This window comes from Pelmatolapia mariae, linkage group LG6 (assembly GCF_036321145.2).
Source record: "Pelmatolapia mariae isolate MD_Pm_ZW linkage group LG6, Pm_UMD_F_2, whole genome shotgun sequence".
NCBI lineage: Eukaryota > Metazoa > Chordata > Actinopteri > Cichliformes > Cichlidae > Pelmatolapia > Pelmatolapia mariae.
This window is the reverse complement of record NC_086232.1, coordinates 33210162-33231441: the sequence shown is the minus strand read 5'-3', so window position 1 is coordinate 33231441 and position 21280 is coordinate 33210162. Positions and strand designations below refer to the sequence as shown.

The 21280-nt window shown below is 38.6% G+C and overlaps 2 protein-coding genes across 2 annotated transcripts; one reads left to right on the top strand and one right to left on the bottom strand.

Annotated features, from left to right (window-relative positions):
- Positions 1-60: 60 nt before the first annotated feature.
- tmed1b (transmembrane p24 trafficking protein 1b) lies at positions 61-5941 on the bottom strand. Its single transcript, XM_063476652.1, is given in 6 exon segments — positions 61-1072; positions 1178-1345; positions 3971-4160; positions 4256-4353; positions 5686-5898; positions 5900-5941. Coding segments are annotated over 6 exon segments (762 nt in total). The 3' UTR covers positions 61-1021.
- An 8861-nt stretch (positions 5942-14802) lies between these two features.
- LOC134628683 (tumor necrosis factor ligand superfamily member 14-like) lies at positions 14803-17322 on the top strand. The gene is made up of 6 exons (XM_063475431.1): positions 14803-14963; positions 15250-15499; positions 16194-16269; positions 16518-16565; positions 16663-16897; positions 17028-17322. The coding sequence occupies exons 2-6, from the start codon at positions 15302-15304 to the stop codon at positions 17215-17217; spliced, it is 747 nt and encodes a 248-aa protein (XP_063331501.1). The 5' UTR covers positions 14803-14963; positions 15250-15301; the 3' UTR covers positions 17218-17322.
- Positions 17323-21280: the final 3958 nt, after the last annotated feature.

The window sequence follows — 21280 nt, the reverse complement described above, 5'->3', positions numbered from 1 at the left end:
AAAAAAAATCCTCACATCAAAGCATTTCTGTGTAAAAATGCATTTATTCTGATCAGTGACTCCCATGAAAACTTGATTTTTAAGTATCTCACACACAATGCATCTGGTAAAAAATAAAAAGCTGAGTAGAATCAAAATTACATTCTTTTCACACACAAACGTCAGAAAGAAAAAAAAAAGCCGATCTGATTCCCCAAAAGCCAAAATGTCAGAAACCAAACATGCATGTAACAATCCTGATATATACATGAACTTACATTCACATACATCCTGTATGTATACAAGTCTAAAAGAGAACTGACACGTGTTTGTCATCATTAATCACTGTGAAAATAATCCCTCATTCTTGTTCTGCATTTTTATTTATGAGTGTGTCAGCATTCTTTTAATGGCACATAACAATAAATCAGTAACCTCTCAAAAGAAAAAGAAAAACATCCCTAAGGCTATAACCAAGGAAACACTTGGAGTGATGACAATTAAAATCACTGTTACAATGGCAGGATCTGTTGAGGACAAATAAGCCAGCAACACTATTGCACAATGTTATCCCCTGTAAACCAGCAGTCAAAGAAGTTACACAGATCAATTGTTAAGTGTTGTCACACAATTGACCTTCAAAGGTAATGACACCTTTGGTGAAAATTTCCCAAAACCTTTACACAGTTTCAGAAGTATGGGACAGTACAACAGGACAACATTTCCTCGATGGCTTGTGGTAAGATCTGACGTTAAAGGCACTAAATGACAGAAATGACTAACTAACCTAAACTTCCTAAACCCTTTACTCATCTGGTTACCCTTAAGGGTGTAACAATGTTACTTATTGCTCACAAAGAAATGTGGAACAAGGTCTCAGAAATTAAATACAACTCCAGCAGAATTTATTGTGACTGTTTGTGTCCATGTGGATTATAAGAGCAATAATACACAATAGTAATAATTTGAATGGGTAACCAAATGCCTTGTTCTCAGCTGATTTCCTTCCCGGTCTGTCATGTATTACTTCAAAACAATCCCTCTATGTGCGGACCCTCCGCTTATCATCAAACAGTTTGCGGACTGTGTAGACCTGTGAACAAAGGTGGCGGGATATCAGGTTTGAAAAGTGTCTGCCTAAAGTACAAAACAAATCATTTTCCCTTATTGAGGTTGTGAAGCTTAGATGTTTATTTACCTGCGTAAGAGCCACGCACAACATCACCACCACGCTGGCACACGACCAGAACGAGACTCTCCACAGGTTATCTTCCAAAAGGTTTCGGTCCCGTGCCTCGAAAGCGCGCAGCACCGTCTGCATCTGTCGGCTGCGCTCCAAGCGTTTGTAAAGAGATTCCATGGATTCCTGAGGGGAATGAAGCCCGGCATGAAAACATGGATAGCAACAGGGAGCAAAGATTTAAGGGATTTGAAAAAGAAACGAGAGGGGAAAAAATGACAGGCTATGCTTGGTCTCAAAAGTACTGAGCTTTCAATTGTGTAGTTGGTAAAGTGGAAGAAATAGAAGTTGCAAATGGCTTAATGACTTTTCTAAACTTCCATTTTGGTGTCAAAACAGAACTTGAAAGATATGTGTTTTCTGTGCCGTTTCAGTTCATGTCAAATGTAAGATTGTCAGCTAGAAAACCCATAGTACGTCATGCAGCAATCGTGTGGTTTAGTTTAACTAGTTTGACTTGCCAAGTAGGCAATGATTTTCCAGCAGGTGCATCAGTATTTAAGTCTTCAAAACTGGCAAACACTGCCTAAAGATTGAAGCAGATGTTATTTGACATTTTCTATATTGTCAGCAAAATCCCACAAAAACAAAACAAAACCAAGAGTGTATTAGTTTGTCTTTTAAAACTTTCCCACTTCCCCAGCCTGTCTGGGTCTCACAGCCCAAGTATAATTTGTTCCAGCTGAAGATCAAAGAATAACAGGTAAAAGACGTATGCTTTCCTTTTCTAAAAACACTATCCAAGCAGAGGCTAGTAGCAGAAGCATACTAGTATGTGTAGTAAGTGTTGGTCAAAAGCAGCTGGACATCTTTCAGGTTTTTGAAAAATCACCTTTCAACTGAAAGGCCTTTTCAGTTTCATAAGCTGTACTTGCATATAAGGGACTCTCCGTCATCTCTAGAGGGGTTAAATAAAATAGTTTGAAATGTGTTCAAAACCCAAAAGAAATTCAGTTCCCTTTTACTCAAGTACTTTAATGATCTGATCGCTTCACAGATAAGTGTCAGAGTATACGCTGCTTCAGACATATGGTTAAGTTGTGGCTAATTTCTAAGTCTGTACAACCACCGTGGAAAGTTGCGTCGTAAGTCAACTGTAAATGACCACATGATCACATGTTAGAAAGGCTTTATTAAGATGTGATCAAGTCATTCATCTCTCAGTGTCACATCTTCCTGTCCTCTTCTCACCCACTGTTTCTCTGTATGATGGTTGCTTTTTATTTTCTCCTCCCTTAATATCCGGTGAGGTAAAATAACGTAAATAAATAACCATTTGTCATGGTGTGCATTTCCTTTCCATATATAATTTTGGAGCCTGTGAAATATTTAGGTAATTTGTACCATTTTGAGTTTCCTACAACATGCTTAGTGTGACGCACATGTTACACACTAAAAGCAAAGTGAAGTATTTCTAATGAAATGAATTATTTTCTAAACAGTGTAATGTAATTTTAAAAGAGGATGCCAGTCAAAGAACACTAAAACCAAGTGGCAACCACCAGGGCTAAGTAACAAAGCCAAGGCAAAATAGTGCCAAAAATAGTCAAATTCCTCTTTAAGCCACTTGAAGCTCCAAAAGCGAGTCAACACACAAACTCGCATGTTAAAATGTCCAAGTTTACACCATTAAAAATCATGTTTACAGTGACTTTGGTCTCTATGAACAGTTTGCCCCATTTGTCTCAACTAAACTAACATGGATTTTTTATTTTTTTTTAATATTCTTTCATGAGTGTGTCCACGTGAACTAAGAGGCACGCCGACACAGGCTAATCTGTAGCTCCTGTGCTTCACTTGGTCCGCTACACTGTGTTTGTGCTTTTTTTCCCATTTTTGGAGAATTTTTAATAGACTGCATGGCAAATACTATGTCTGCCTGTGAGACCATCCAAGAAGTTGGTTCTCCAGTGTTTATGAGTGAATTTCAAGTGTTTCACTTGGCTTGTAATTAGCAATAATTGGTAGGCATATGTGTGTCAGTGTGCCACACGCGTACTCCGTATTAACACAGCTGCAAACCAAGCTTGCTAGTGGTAGCCTATAACAGAGCACTAACAATCTCCTGCCCAAATATGGTGAATTTAAGCCTCAAAAACAAACAGACAGCATTTGCTGGTGTCCAAAATGCTTTGAAGCTTTAAACCCAGACACTGCGATGGATGACATCACAGTGTCTAAGTCACCCACAAACTGTGACTAAATTACTAATTTTACTAATAACTTATTAAAGTAAAGGGAAGAGGATACAAACAGTAGTTAAGGTAAAAAAGAAATTAAATAACAGTAAATTACTATAAAAATTATAGTATTTATGTGAACGAATCAAAAACCATATCCTTTTGAGTCAATGAAAAGCAGCTTTCCAGCATGCATGAGTTTACGCTGTAAATCAGTAAACACACTGTAAATATCATGATGACAGTTTTGAGCATTCGGTGTGTGTTTTATGATTCACTTGAATGTATTTTTTTAATGATGACTCATTTTCAAGTGGACTGAGTGAGGATGTCCAGACTTCCTCGCTTGGGAACTATTTTTATAACTATAAACAACACACTCTAAAGAAAGTTTCTGTAAAACCAGACGAGGTGTGTGGAACTGATGACAAAAAAGCTGTGGCATTTTTAATTCCTAGTGGTGACGTTAATTACACAATAAGGTATCAATGACAGTAAAAGGATTTTTATCAATGGAACAAATGACGCACCTTGCCCTTTTTCGGTTTGAATTCAAAAACCTAAAACTCACCCTGATATCTTCCAGTTTGTATTCAAGAAGGCTTCCCTCAGGCTCCTCTAAGCCTGCCCACTCATCATCTCCTCCCACATCTCCTCCTTGGCCCTCAATAATGATCTCAAAGAACACCATCTTTTCTGAGAAGCGACTGAAGCTGTTGTCAAAGCAGATTTCATAGTCTCCCTCCTCTGTGGGCTCCACCCTGAAAGAACAGAGAGTGAGAATATCAAATATAAACTAAGTTGTAATAACCCACAGGGTATATATGAAGAATGATCACAGATTCAGGCCACTTACACGTGGACTCCATCAGAGCGTCGTGACTCATATATGAGCCGGATGCCCTGAGGGGAGAGTACTGTGAAGTCCACATCCATACCAGCACCTGCTATCACCTGGAAAAATAGACATTCACATAAGCACATTGTGCACCTTCAAATTCAAATGTCAAACATTTTGCAGTAAAAGAAAAGTCTCTAGCCAAACTAATACTAACACTTTCAAGAGGGACTCTCCCACTAAACAAACAACAGGTTGACTTGTATTACTTCCTGTCTTAAAGCCTGTTTAAACTGATACTTACAAGGTGCTCCCTTGTTTGGACAATCATAAAAGTAATATAATGGCTTCCTCAATGAATCAGCAACAAGTTAGATCAGTGACTAAATCATCTAATTAGAACAACATAATTTCACAACATTGGGTCCCACATTGTTTTTTGTATATTGCGCAATTTGTAATTTTTCTGCAGCATACAACTTTTAATATCATGCCCAACAGTTACTTTTCTACTTCTGTGTTCAGCTGATTTTCCAACTGGTCTCTGTTGTTATATTTACATAAACTTTTTTTACATTATCATTTGCATTATTGTTGAGATACTGTTTAATATTTCTGCTGTTTAATGAGATTGGTGATGTTGCTGATTCTTTGCTGTCTGATTTTACACAGCAAATAATGAATCCTAAGAAAACAGAGCTGCTCATTTAGAGCAAAGACTACTGCATATTCATAATTATTTTGGTCATGATTCTTAAACACTTTTACTCACAAACTTTTTTTTAAAAAAAGGGAAAACTTCACTGTTTCTTCTTTCTTTCTTTTTGCATCACACAGAATCACAATGAATCAGTATGAAGAGACTTTCTGAACTGAGGTCTGAGTCACTGTCAGTTTTACACACTTCTTACTGGCATAGACATTTCCCATGGGGGTTGTTAGACCATGGTTTTACTAGTTCTAGTATTAGTCCTAGTACCAGCTGGGTCAAGAACTACAGTGAGTTAGCATCACGGGTTTATCTCGAACAGCAGGATCTGAAACCATCAGACACGTGACTCATTAAGATTCTTATGTTATTTCCGGTACGCTATTTTGTTATCATTGATCTGTACAGGGAAAGCATCTGACTTTCGGGAAGCACCTTATTTATAAAACGGTGGCAGATAAATTAGATTTGATTTGACGTGTTGGTTTGATTTGACTTGCTCACCGTTTCAGGAAAATGTGGAACAAAAGATGCATTGGTAATAACTTCAGATTCTTCAAGATGACGTTAATGGTGGCTTAATTAAAATACCTGCACAACGCATGCATACATGCCAGCTAACGTTAGCTGAAAGGAGTGACGCAAGGCATCTACAACATGTTCCGCTATCGCTGCTATTATGAAATAAACTGTGCAGACATTGAGTGGTTATTTCTTCGGACCCCCCATACACAGTTACCTGATATTCGACCTCCATCGTACCGTTCTTTATTGCGTTTTGAAAGAAACACTCGGATCTTCCTGCTGGCAACAGAAACGTAAACTCGCTGTCTTGGCTCTGGCCGAAACAGCTCACAGACCCTGCATACCACACAAAGACTGCTGCAAACACAAGCAGCCGTCCTCTGCTTCTCGATTTCCTCCAAAGTGCATCCATGGCGAAAATATTATTGGAAAAACACAGGGCTATCTAAGTTGAGCCATCTCCTTAGCATCCCCTCTTCCGCAGCAGAACTTTACGACGCCGGGATTGGGTGGAGGCTCGCAATAGATGGTACTGCTGCGGGCCAATCATAGAAAGAAGAGTAGCAGTCTTCCTCCAATCAGTGAGCGCTGAGGTCTTCGCTGAGTCAGCTTGTACATGCGCTACTCACAGGACTCCGGATGCAGTGACAAATGCGACCCAGTCAGTTAACCAAGCGCGGGGGAGAACAACGCAGTACGGGGGTCTATGTTAAATCCAGATAAATTAACTCTAAAAATTGCCATAAAAAACACTGTGTATGATTTTAGGGCTCATGCAGTCGGCACCAGAGCATGTGAAGTGAGACAACCAACCAACCAACTTTGACAAGGAGACATTTAGCTCAGCTCAGTTGAGTAGACATTTGTACTGACACATGCTACCATACAAAACAAAAGTTACAAGCCGATATGTACAGTAAAATAAATATATAAATAAAGTGCTGCAAGGGACAATCTTGTAATCCTCATGACAGCCCATATACTGACCCACTTTTACAGGCTATACAACCAATGTATGAATAAACCGACTTTAAAACACATCATCCTGTATGGGTAATCGCAACCATACTGTGCTTATGGAGAAATATTATTTAAGGTACAAAAATATCCCTCATATAGTATACTGTGCAAAAGAAGAGAAATGTTTTCTCAAGGTGCACACATGGATTAATGAAGTTGGAGTCGCCGACTGTGAGTGTAGAACATCCTCAACATATTTTCATTTGTTTTGTCATTTCTGAGTGAGATCATGCTTCATAGCTGGCCTCAGAAGCTGGTGAATGTATCCAAAGAGACAACTGAGAGATACTTTTCAAAGTCTGTCTTGCAAAGGTCAATGCAGTCCAGACTTAGTGTCCTCTTCATCATGCTAGTTTCCATGGTTGTTGTGAATGCACTAAGCTAATATTAATCGAATAATAAAGATGATCTTGGGTATTCCCACAATGAGGTGTCAGTGATGAAGTTTTCACTACCAAACTGTGTGACTTAGTTTCACTCATAGATGTAAAAGTGTTCTCAGTAGAATTCAGCTGAGAGGGCACAATGGTGTTTGTTTTTGACGGGCCTAGACTCCACGGGCCTGTCCATAACATCAACACTGTACGCACACCCAGGGAGCTAAATCACGATCAGTGTAACTTCCTTCTTACTGGCAAAGGCATCACCCCCGGTTTTCCAAACCACACTGAGCTAAGATGGTAAAGGGCCTGATCTTTGCTGACGTAATTCCCAGTGTTTCTCATAAAAAGTGAGATATTAACACTGAGAAATATTGCTGAAATTGCATTTATTTTTCTTAAGAACTCTCAAGCTGTTCACCGCCTGTTTTGGATGGTTTATTAAATGCAAACACTTTCACATGTACTTTTACGATCACACAAAAAAGGAGGGATTTTTGCTTTTGTGGGTTTTTTTTTTAAATAGGTTATTATGCTATTGGTTTACTTATCTGGGCCACTGAACATTTAGTTGGGCTGTATGTGGTCCATAAATTAACAAGACTTTGACAATAGTAGTTCTAATGCCTAAATAAGATGACAAATGTTTTATCAAAATATACTTACGATGGATAAAGTAAAAGTACTCATTATACAGAATGGTCCTTTTCAGAGTTTCATGCAATATATTACTGGGCCATGGTTACTGATTAACTAACATCTATATTATCTATCTATCTATATCTATATTTACAGCACTGTAGCCTCCTATATCACAGAAATGCCTTGTAAGCTACGAATACATTAAAAACTGTACTTTAGTGATGCTTTTGAGTAACTGCACCTAATTACAGCTCACCAGTAATTCTCATTATTTCATCTAGTGACATATTAACAGTACAGTGCTCTAGTACTTTGGTGCCACCTCAGCGCTTTTTCCATTGCATGGTTTCAGTTGTTCTTTTTTCTTTTTTTAATAAACGAATCAGTGAACACTATAAACTGAAAAACAAAACCGAAAACTGACTTTTATTTTTCACAGAAAGCCTTCTCACATTTGAAGTCATGAATTGTTTCGGGTTTTTTTTTAGTAAACTAGCCAATCAGCAAGCAAAGCCAGTATTCAACATTACTTCCAAAGCCTAAATAAAACCTAATGATCATTATTATTGGTGTCATATGCAGCAGTGTCTGTCCTTCTATGACAATTCACTTTTCGATTAAAAAGTATTGGATATTGACACTCTTTGGTTATTTTTCCCATGTGCACCACCACAGTGGATTTATAGTCAAACATTGGGGGTGGCTGTAGCTCTGGAGGTCTCCGGAGGTCTATGATCAGTAAAGTACAACTCTATAAGAAGTCTATAATCTACTTAGACACTTGTGAAAGTCTATAATGAAGAGACGCCTTCATGAAAATATGGAGGGTTTACAACAACATACAAACCACTAGTTACACTGGTTAAAAAGAGATTTCTTAGATTAGAAATGACCAGTTGACATATAAAAGAGGCTAGACAGTTCTAGAAAAAAATTGACAGATGAAACCAAGTTTAACATGTACCATAAATATGTGAAGAAAAGGCTAGAGAAGGAAAGGAACAACTCATGATCCAAAGAATCCCGTATGATCTGTCAAACATGGAGGAAGCCATGTTATGATCAGGTCACTAGTGTTTATTGATAATGTGACTGCTGATATAGCAGGATGGATTGTTACATGTACATGGCTATACTTTTTGGACAGATTCAGTCAAATACTTCTAAACTGGTCAGACATCACTTCACAGTGCAATGACCCAAAGCAAAAGCAAACCAAAAATTTCTAAAGGCAAGGAAAAGAAATATTCTTCAATGGCCAACTCGGCCACCTGATCTCCACCCAGGAGAACATTCTTTTCATTTAGTGAATGGAAAACTGAAAGCAGAAAGCCCTGCAAACAAGCTGAAACTGAAGATGGCTGTAGCAAAGGTCTGACAAAGCACTGACATGATATTTGGTGATGTCCAGAACTTCTAGAATAACTTCTAGACTTCTGGCAGACTGCAGTGTCTTAAAAACAATACATTAAATGTATGCCGTTGTACAGTGTTTTTGGTTTAGTTTTTTTTCCAAACCCCTTAAATTAGATGAAAGTGCTGATTTCAGTTGCATCTGTATTGTTTGATTTAAAATGTATCTAAGAGTTCTGTCCTTAATGTTTACATAACCTGGAAGGAAAAGTCTGCAGATTTATAATATGTTTACAATTTCTGTCCCTCACCAAGGCAGACAGTTTTATATGTTTACTAAATAGAGTGATTGTGTGAAACAGTGCTGTTACATTTGCAGACATGGTTTACCACTTTACAGTCTGTATAATCAGCACATTTGGTTTCAAGGAAAATGGGTAATTTTCTGGGTCTCGGAACTTCTGAAATAGGACACAAACTGTGACACTCCTTGACACATCCATCTCTGTCTGTTGCCCTACTTTGTGCTCTTTTAGTACCAACCACAGCCCAAACAAATGTTTTCCCTAGATATAGATATAAATTATTTTTACGCCAATAAGCGTCAAAGATGATTGAAGTAGGCAATGCACATAATGAACCATTACGAATGGAAATTACATAAAAGAAATGGCTCATATTGAAATAAAAAATGTTGAAATAATAAAATGTTCAGGATAATTAGTTACTGCCTTAACAAGTATGGCAGCACGTTCTACAGCTCAGTAATAAAGTGGTAATATTAGGGTAACAAGTCAAAAACAAGAATGTCATAAAGTGGTAATTTCCACATTTTTGCATTATTATTATTACATTATTAAGTTATTACCACTCAATTAGCAAAGTTATAACCAGTTAATATCCAAGTAATACCATGGTAGCAACATGGTAGCCCCGGGTAGTGGGGGCAGCAGCCCAAGCAGAGAAGCCCAGACCTCCCTCTCCCCAGCCACCTCCTCCAGCTTATCTGGGGGAACACCAAGGCGTTCCCAGGCCAGCCGAGAGATATAATCTCTCCAGCGTGTCCTGGGTCTGCCCCGGGGCCTCCTCCCGGTTGGCTATGCCCGGAAAACCTCGCCCAGGAGGCGCCCAGGGGGCATCCTTGTCAGATGCCCGAATCACCTCAACTGGCTCCTTTCGATGTGGAGGAGCAGCGGCTCTACTCTGAGCCCCTCCCGAATGGCTGAACTTCTCACCCTATCTCTAAGGGAGAGGCCACCCTTCGGAGGAAACCCATTTCCGTCGCTTGTATTCGCGATCTCGTTCTTCTGGTCACTACCCACAGCTCGTGACCATAGGTGAGGGTAGGGGCATAGATCGACCGGTAAATTGAGAGCTTCACTTTTACGCTCAGCTCTCTCTTCACCACAACAGACCGGTACAGCGTCCGCATCACTGCAGCCGCTGCACCAATCCGTCTGTCGATCTCCCGCTCCCTTCTCTCATCACACGTGAACAAGACCCCGAGATACTTAAACTCCTCCACTTGGGGCAGGGTCTCATCCCTAACCCGGAGTGGGCACTCAAATATTAGATTTCAAATATGTATGTTAAAATCAACTGGCTTATGAAAGCAAGGATCTATTAGGGAAGGCAAAAAGTGGCTAAAGTTAGCAGGTGGCACCCCACTTCTTCTTTGTCTTTATCTATGGATAAATACAAAGCAGTTCACTGAATTAAATCCACATTCTAACTACTGCTGTAGAACTGCATGGTAAGTAAAACCTTTATTTTTTTTCCTTAAGGTATATTTAGGGCTGTGTCTCTTGTAGTTATTAACTTAAACCACATACTATTAGCTTTCACTACTGATAGAGTAGCTAAAAGTAGCTTAGCAGCTAACTTTAGCTGAGTAGCTAATATTAATTAAAGCTGAACCACATTAAAGTAAAAACAAAAGGTTGCATAAAAGTAAGGTTGTCGTGAAATAAGCTGGCAATTATTATTGTAAATATGAATAGAGAACTAGATGTTGTTATACGTTCAGATAATACCGATATAATATCGCTAATGTTATTAAGAGTATTCATTAAAAAATGAAGCACTCAAGGTTCAACAGTTTGGGTGAGGGGATTAGAGGTGTGGCATCCTCAGAATATAGCTATCCAACCAAAGCACTAAATTGTGTAGTGTTTTATTTCTTTTTTCTTTTTTTCTTTTTTTTCTTTTTTGCCTGTCCCGTTTGGCTCTTTTGCCATCAGAATTATTGTCTAAAGGCGAAGAAAGATGCCCAACGGATTTACTTTACCAAATGGACCATCCCAGCCTTGCCGTAATGATCTATTTGATTCACCTTTTATTGTTTATTTTATTTTCAATTGCTGAATACGGGACAGACTTGACTGGGGGAAAGAAAGGGGAGAAAGAAAGAGGGAAAGAAAAACAGTTGAGAAGAGGGACGGGGAAAAAGGGCAAAAAATAAAAACCAACAGAATAAGTAGACAAAAAATACATATATCGATCACCTGGATCACCTGTTGAGAAAGAAAAAAGAAAACAAGCAGAAGAAAATGAGGGTAATAGAATAAACAACATCACAATGATATATGGGAATATGACAGTAAATACTAAATATTAAACATTATTGTGCAGCACGTAAGATCGACAGCGCACAGTGTGCTTTGAGGTAGGAGCCAAAAAGGGTGTAGTTTGTGTGTGTGATCACCCGTGTGTACACCTGTGAGCATGGACGCGCTTGATTTTTTTTAAAAGGTTCCTTCATGTAATGATCTGCTAGAGGGTGTGGGGGGCCACTGCCCCGTCCTCCAGGGCATGAAGCAGGTATGGAGGAGATCAAAACTCCAGACATCCAGAGGCGCCCAGAACACAAGAGACCAAGGTAGACCAACAGAGGGGCAGCCGCGCCACTGTCCCAGAAAGAGCTGAGGAGAGTCCCAGATGAGGGGTCACTCAGCAGCCGCGGAGCAGAAGCCAGGGGGGGTTGCAGTGACGTGCCCGTGAGCTCCGCCGGCAGCCTGCTGTGCCTGAGTGACCGAGTCCCAGGCCGAGAGGCCGAGGGCACCCCATCCCTGAAGTGGCCCGAGCGAGCCCCATGCTCCAGGCCCCGATAAGCAGCCACCAAGGAGTGAGCCGGTGTGTACCTGGACGCCCATCCCCGGACACAAAGAACCACCAACGCACCGATGTCTGAGGGCGTCCGCCACCGGCAGGGGAAGTGGTGGGGGGAGATAGGCCTCCAAACCTTGGAGGGCCTGAGATGTCCCCAGAGAGGTGGCGTCTGATACCCAACCTGACATATAGACACAGACATACAGGCACACACAGATACAAACATCCATTCCCACCCTCATGCTCTCATAAGCAATTACTCCACACTCAACCAACGTTTTCCCTGCAGTGGGGAGAAGCAGACCGCCCCGACTCCGCAGCAGCAGGGAGGCCCCACATTTGAGACCCCAGTCGGACGGCCAACTCCTGTGCTTTATTTCTAAAGATAAAAATAAAATATTTCAATGTTTTCCAATTTGTTATTTTGGGCAGAAAAGTAAAAGAGATGAATTAAATATTTTACTGTATAAACAAATTATACATTTATGTTTTTTTATGTTATACGTTTTTGTTTTTTTTAAATAAGGCAATATATATATACAGTATATACAGATGTCTGTGACTCTGTGTGGGTGTGTGTGTCCTTATGTACATTTAACCTAACTAGTACAAGTGAGACATCCTATTTGACACTCTTATATGTTGCCTAATCTCTTAAGTACATCTACAGTAGCACAGTTTGAAGTTGACTAAACACACCGATGATTGAGACTCCAATTCTATTGTTTAAGGGATTCTATAACATGGTAGATTTTCACCGATACTGCTTGGGTGAACACAGTTACAGAGTTTTTCATTTCATTTTCAAATCTCATTTACTTAAAAGTAAATGCAAGTATTGCAGTTACACTCAGAGTCATACCGAACTTACATTTTCCTCAAACTAAATGCTTCCTCTTCAGTGTCTGCACTCCCTGACATTTTGTTTCCTGACCCATTTTCTTTCATTTCACTGTGCTGCTCTTGATAATTTCCTTGCATCTCATCTTAAGAGCCATAAGGTTCAGTGACAGTACATTCAATACATTATTCATTGACTTCCATTTTTATGTATTGTTACAGTATTAAGTTATACTTTACTTGTTAGTGTGAGTGCTAATTTGCCTATTAATTTCTTATTAATACAGATTTATTGAAATTTATTTCAATGAAAGTTATTTAGATTGTGTGTATTCTTAACCAGGAATTCCCTGCCTACAGGGGGATTGTACATGCTGGGTTTGTGTAAATCACAAAGTTCTGCCTTCACTTTCTCTCCCACTTTCTAACTTCATAGCTATGTGTGTGAATGTATCAGTAGGTTTCCTACAGTAGGTTTTATTTCTCTAAATGTGTCTACAACTAGTCAACTTTATACTCTCTGAAATTAAAGAAGTTCCTTTAGTCTTGCTTTTTTGCTTGTCTTAGCACTTTTACTGTAACTCACCACTGGGTCTGTCAGAGTCTGTTCATTTTGTCATTCATGTTGGACTCAGCATGCAACGACCACAACATCTACAGTCAGGCCTTCCTTGGCAGCAGACTTGTCTCTGCCCCTTCTTGCAACTTGCAAGTGCCCTGTGCACACACTGCATATCTCTGTGTGTCTAAATGTATGTGTCTGAAGGAGTAATTTATAGTATGCGAGTAGCAAGTCAGTAAGTGTGTGTGTGAAGTTTCACCATATGGAGTATCTCACGTCAAACTTTCCCCTCCTACAGCAGAAAACAGATTGTAAAAATACTGGTTTCAGATTATGATAAAGAGGATACCAAAAAGAGCGTTTCTTCAAAACATTAGACACAGTGTTTAAGCAGCAGAGAGAAAAAGAAAGCATTCAGTATCACAATTCAAAACGAGGATTGCATTATGAAACAGGAAATGCGAAAGAACAAAAAAAAAAGAACCATAACCAACACAGACTGCCTGCATTTCTGTACTCCTACTTAGCTGTCCACATTTACATGAAGATGAATCACACTTTCAGGATGTTAGATAATAAAAGTAAATAAATTTAAAAAAATGACATGTCACTAAAACATTTTTTCAAAGGAAAAAAGTGACGACTACATCAATACTACTTACAAAAGTGAGGAAAGAATGTCTCGTGGTCTCACTTTTTCCAAACTTCTGCAAACCATCAAGTTCAATCACTGCAAGCTGTTGCTTGTTGAAAAAAAAGAAAAGAGAAAGAAACACCGCAGGTTCCTCAAAATGAAAATAAAAGCACGTTGCTTAATCCACCTGAGACACCTAGAATACTGAAAGAGTTTTTGTGTGTGAAAGGGGGGTTTTAATGTAAGATTAACACTCACACTGTGGGTGACAGTGCAACACTGTGGTGGGAGGGCTGGGTAGTGGTCAAGAGTGCGGATGTGTGTTACAGCTTGCCACCCCAGCTCATCTGGTTTTGCTGTACTTAGTTTAACATCACACTGCGTACTTGCTTAGTATTAGAAATGCTAGAAATGTGCATAGCTAGATGAAGCGACTTTCTTAGAAACTGATAAAAAAAAATCTAAACAACTTAAAACCAACAATGACTGTTCAATAAAACATCAAGAACAGTGAGGCAGAAACTAAAGAGTAAGAAAAGGAAGTGTCAGCTGTGATGATAACTATATTCAGCAGTTGTAGGGAGTGCCCCACACACACGCACACTACTCACTCTCTCACTCTTTGTCTCTGTGTCTTTGCTCCTTCCCCGTGTCATCTTCATTTCCTCCTTATATGAGCTGAAAAGCAATATTTGTGATAGTTGACAGCAGGCAAGCGAACACAAGAGGTTGGACTGAGTGCCAATATCTACGCCGAGAGAAAATATCTGGAGAGGGAAAAAAATAAATAAATGAGTCAGTAGCGTAGTTCAGAGAATGTTGTTAGGTCTATATTTTTGAAATGCGTTAAGAATACATTTGCTATTAAATATCCCAAACGAGCTTCAGAGGACTGTGTAGAGACTGTGCTGCTGGATGGTTGGCTGAGCGGTGGAGGAACATTTAAATCCAAGGTAATTTCCCTTTCCCTTACAAGACTTTTGTTTTTATTATTTTTTTCATTTGATTGACAAGATGTCTTTCACTGTGCTGTTCAAGTAGTCGGGATATGAAGAAATCACATTGTTTTCAGAAACTGCTTGCATCATGGCTACTTAATCTAAATAGACCGTAACATAACTGATTTGTTTATGTGTAGATTGTTGCTTTGTCACACATTCTTTTTTTAAATATTTTCCTGTCTGATCTTCCTTTTTTCCCGTTTCTTTACACTCTACTGTACAACTTTTTTTCCTTCAGTATCTCCTTTGACCTTTACCCTCACATCTTAGGTTGTCTCTGATCTGGTGGGATGTCAGAGGGCGGCGTGGGTGCCTGCCCCCAGGTGTTTGTGGTGGACAGTCAGGCCAGCTACATTAAAATGCCCCCTGAAAGGAAACCAAGGTGGGGGAGTCAGCTCCAAAAGTTTCTTCTCTTGCTGGTGGGACTGGCCATGTTGGGAATAATCGTCGAGGGATTTTTAATCTACAAACTTTACCAAAGGACAGAGGTTAGCCTGAAGTCTGTGTGTGATTGCGTACATGTGTGCTGTAAGAGAGAAGAGAGAAGTGTCAGTGCTTGGACTGACTGGAAATTCCTTCTCTTTAGAATTTCCCTGCTTGCCCCTACGTCATATTGAGACATGTCATTGCAGAGCTAAATGCGTTTCGGTGTGGGTCTTCGTTTGCTCTTTAAGTTATAGGTTGATAGTGACACGTTTTTCAACTGGACTCTTTCTCTAGTTGTACTTCCCTTTCTTTTGTATCTCAAGCACAAAGCCGCAACATTAACTTCACTTTTTTAAGGACAGTTTCATAATGCTGTTTATTATACACCTGCCTCTCACGTGTTATGCCCTCTGTTTGTGTATAATATGAACTGCACTTAAAAATCAAACCTAAGATCTCAGGTTTTATTGAAAATATTATTGTTATATTTAGGTTACTATTGAAAAAATTATTGGAGTATGTGGTTTCATACAATAATTAATCTAATGTGTAAAACATTACTTGTATATATATATATATATAATGTATTTGCAGAATTTACATTTAGTGTGCATGTGTTTTTCCATACATCTCTAAAGGACACCTTCCCTTCTTGCATGAAGTTCCTACATTTTGACAAACACGTAGAGATTTTATTACTCACTGACTTTTTCACTCAGTATTTATTGTGTTGTATTTATCTTTCCTTTCCTGTAGGAATTTTCCCTTTTTAACCTTGGCCTTAAGAACCAGTCAAACCCCAAGCCAGAAAGTCTGGTGGGACAACTGAGAGGTATTGAGATGCCCATTCTTAACATGATTCATTGATAATTCATGATCTGCATAGAAGACTCTCTGTGAAGGGAAGCCAGAACAATTAAATCATCATATAATTTAGACCATTAGACTGCATAACACGTTGAAATTTTATATTGTTTTTCCCCACAACTTCATCTTAAGAATTTTATGTGTATATTTAAAAATGTTTTTTTTTTACACTGGTTGATTAATTAGTTGATCTGCCCTTGCTTTCTTGAACAGATGAGAAGATTAGCGGAGATGAGAGGAGACCCTTTGCTCACCTGCTGGGTAAGAGGCTCCCCTCATCACTCAAACCTGAACACTGCATATGAGCTCTTCAGATAAGTTATGGTCCAAGCAACTGCTTTCTCTCTCTTTATCCAAGGCTCCAATAGTCCTGGAGGGGAGAACGATGTAGTGCAATGGGCAAAAGAGGGTGAGGCAGTCACCCAAGACATGAAGTATGAAAAAGGCCGGCTGACAGTAGAAAAGGAGGGTTACTACTATATCTACTCCAAAGTGATTATGAATGCAGTAGAAGAGTGTTCACTTAGCCAGCACAAAGTCATGAAGGAGACCAAAGCCTATGATAAGCCTATAGAACTTATGCAATCAAAAAGGTACTCTTTCTTTCCTTTCCTTCCTCTCTCCCATTGTTACTGGTGTGCTTATTTGTGTGTTGCCTGTCTGTAACTTTTATGTTTGTGCTGAGTTGATTTAAATGTGACACCTATCATATTTTTCTTCTAGTATTCATTGCTCAACCTCAAAACCTCATTCGAAGCTTCCAGAAACTTCAGAAGATTTGTGGAACAGTTACCTGGCTGGGATTTTCCCGCTGCAAGTTGGAGATGAAATTTATGTGACACTGAGGAATATAACGAAGATTCATGGAGGGTCTACTCTTAACTTTATGGGGGCCTTTATGGTATCTCCCTAGAGACATGTGTGTGCCAGTTTATCTTACTCTATTTACTCAATGTTAATTTTACACCATCTGTTTGGATAATTTCTATGTATAATATATGCACAAAATAGATAATATATGCTGTACCTGGTGTATGTATTTGGATCACCAATGAAGAAATAACATTTTGTTGTTTTATAAAAAAAAAAAGTATCTGATATTCAGGTTATATAATGCTATTTTTGCAATGTGGTTTCTTGTTTAAAATAAATAATGGTTTATTTTCATCAAACAAATTGCAAAGCAGTATCATATCCTGATTATGACACAAGAACAATGAATAAGAAGGTTTCTTATAAGTGAAAGAATGAGATGCGGCAGATTTTTTTCTTGTTCACATATAAAACTGTGTGAACATGCATCAAATCATTTGGAAACAGCTTGGATACCTTAAACACACTGTGATGAACCACAGACAACCCACATTACATAGCTGCATATTGAGAGATGCAACAAACACAAATGTCTGCAAGGCACTATATGTGTGTGTGAAGTGCAGGATGTGGTTGAGTAAGGATGCAGTGAGGAGAAAATGGGGGAGGGAGTGGAGTGGAGGTTGGGGGGGGGGGGAGTATCGAGATGCTGGGTCTAGTGTTCCTGACTCAGCTACTTTCACACTTTAGGGGAAAGTTTCACATCACTGAAGCAGTTTCAAGTGGAAAGAAGTAAACCATATAGATCTACATATAAGTCAATGAGGGTTCATTAGCCAAAAACGGCTTCTTCCATGGAAGTAGAGTGGAAAAACAGAAAAATGAAAGTGTGTGATGTGGAGTGAGAATAAAAATAAAGCACATGGACTAGTAAAGACAGGTGCAGAGACAGGTAACTAAATCACCACTAAGACAGAGACATAAGTAAGTGGAAAGACTGACCTCAGATACCTTTGAAATATTTGGGTCATTTCCTGCCACAAGACACAGATAAGCATCTGTGCAGAGAGGAACAGGCTCAAACCAAGATAGTCTTTGCAAACTTGAGCTTGAAAGCAATGGTTGTACAAACATCATGTTGCTGATGTTTATTACTTGCAGCGGTGCAATGTGTCCATTGTCTATTTATGTTAGTGCTTTATTTTACATAGTTTTCTTGGGTTTTACACCCATGTTTTACATACTATTTCAAGTCTCTTTTTTCACTACATTTCTTCAACTTCAACTACAATTCAGAAGCAAGCGTGGCACATTTTGCATCATTCTACTAACCTGACAAATTATATTGTGAACATCATGAGCTTTCAAACACAGCATGTATTCAGGTCATAAAATCTGATGCATTCCTCCTCAACAGTAACAGGATGCATCGATAAAAGGCTGATTGCACCTTAATGCTTCAATAGTAACAATCTGTTTGACATGATAAATGTCCACTGAAAAGGGAATAAGTTATTTCACTTGTAGTAAAAGTCTTGTGTTTCATGCACATGCACATTCACAATGCAATACATTTCAAAGGCTGCACATTCACAGATCTGGTGGTAAGAGGCAGAGATGTGCAAACAGGGACACTGGCACACATGAGTCCTGAAAAGCAGCTGCAGCCATACACAATGCAAGGTTTAAAATGAAGAAAGAAAGAAGCTTGACTAGTGTTTTGTGAATCTTCACCTCAGCGAAAGCACTTTTAAAGCTCCATTGTAGACTTGTCTCTTGTAAGCAAGTAAAGGGTACGTTTACATCATGCATCAACTGTATGTAATCTTACAGGTAATCTCATTTAATGCATATCTTAACAGGTCAAATGTTTGAAAAGAATTTTGATAGAGTACTTTTAAGTCAGCAAAATCAGATTTATTATCCGTACTTGTTGCCAAAAATATTGTCAATCCCGCTGTTTGGAATTTATTGTAAATTTGTTTTTGTTTTGTTTTTTGTTCATTTTTAAGGTGAAAAAAGGTCACTTTCCCTTTCAGCTTGCAGGTACATGTTGGTATGTGTTTTCACTGGCAGGAGCTACCATGCTTTGAGGAGTGTTGTGGCATAAGGAGTGACTGACAAAGCATATGAAATTGCACTGTTGCATATGTGTAGGGAAACCAGCACTTAATCATAAAAGTATAAAGGCAATTTGATGTGCTGCAACAGAGCTGCTAAAAACTATTCAGTGTGCAAACTTTTCACGAGTTTCTATGTTCGGCGAAGGTTATAGTTGGCTAGGAAAGCTGCAGGGAAGTGGTTTACTTTTCAAAATCTGTGTCTTTTATTTACCATGCTACTGTCCTATCTAACTTGATCTGAATTTAGATAGAACTGAAGTTTATTTGACTGGCTATTGACTATTTGACTGCACTATGAAATAAGGAAAATCATTGAGGAAACAGCATAAAGTCAAAAAAGGTAAACTACGCAGTAACTTTTTCCCTTTTGTTTTCAGATTTTGCTCAAAGATAAACAAATAAAAATTTATTTGAAGTAAAGACATTTGCTCTAGAGTAAAAAAAAGAGAAGAAAACTATAAAACTACCACAACAACCTGGGACATGTATTACAAACCAAGATTATCATACCGAAGATTTCTCAGCTGCTAGCACACTAAGTATATATGGGTGCATATAGCAGAACTCACCAAGGATGGAAACTCCCAAAAAACAGTAATTGTTATAGAAGAAAGAGAGATTAAACAACTTTATGGCCTCTTCCCCTAACCTTTACAGTTTGTAGAAACACATTACGAGGAGGTTTCTTAACAGAAAGTTTGCAACGCCGCATTTGACAGCTTGTAGTCCAGGAAAGACAGAGCAGGAGTCAAAGAGTTGGCCAATCAGGTTCACCAGGGTTTTTAACTGGTTGCAGGAAGCTGTACCAAAGGTGGAACACCTGCCACTACCTAGTCACCTATTAAGGGTGCAATGCTGGTAAGTGGTGACTTCTCATGTCCAAAGACATTACTGCAGATGTGCTATAAGTGAACCAAGATTTTTTTTTAACTTAGCTATACACATTAAAGCAGTGTAACAGCACCAAACAAGCATTGTCCATGTTTGGAAGGCTGGCAGAAAATTGCTAAATGTTAAATCAAACGTCAATAAAGTTATAAATGTATCTGGCTAATTTTTAAGGTACAGCTAGATCAAATTATAATTACAACTGTGTGCGCCACTGAATCATTTAGAGGAATGAACAAAAACAACAAAGTTGCGGGCCAGGAAAAAAATAGAAAAAAGAGATGAAACCAGCTGTAAACAACTTACGGGATAACGGGAGCTGTAGGTTCACTTGTAACCACTGGTCCAAAAAACAACGCATCACACCAAATGTGTACCTGTAAAAATAAACAACTGATTGAACTTGAAATTTCTTTATTTTTATGTTTCTTTCAGTTTTGAAAATCACTAGTTTAGAAAAGTGAGTCCATATAAACAAAAAAACAAAACAAAACACTGTACCTACATATGCACAAAAACACATGCACTGATAGTGTATCTATTTTTGTCATATGCAGAAAGTGTACATTCATCTTTAAAAGTAAGGATATGATTAAACTTACTATATTTGAGTTTGTTACATTCAGTACTTACTTTTAGACCAAAACCATTTTTTTATATATATGTACATGTACTAAAGCATGCTTTTTGCTTTGAGCATTTGTTGGAACCATGAAAATCATCATTCATTATGACAGCACCAGATGAAATTTTGTTTCACTTGACATCTGCATCTCACGTATATATAACACAGGAGGTGTTTGTTTGGTGGCTTATAGGTTTTTTTTTCTTTGCCACACATCATGGTAAATAAACAGGATGTGATGTGCATCCAGTTCCCGGAATGAGCTGTGTAACATCGAGGTAAAATTTGTCACAGTCGCTTTCACATTTTGTTCTTTAACACCAAAAAATACTTCATGTCACCACATCCATGTTTTTAATATGGATTACAGAGAAATACATTCAACAATGGGTTCGCCCATAGGATTTAGACATCTTTTAAAAGCAAAACAATTTCTTAGGTTGAGTCTTTACACTTAATTGTAATGAATAAACAAATAAACTGAATGTTTTAGAAATTCTGGATATGTTTTGATTAACTCAGACTTT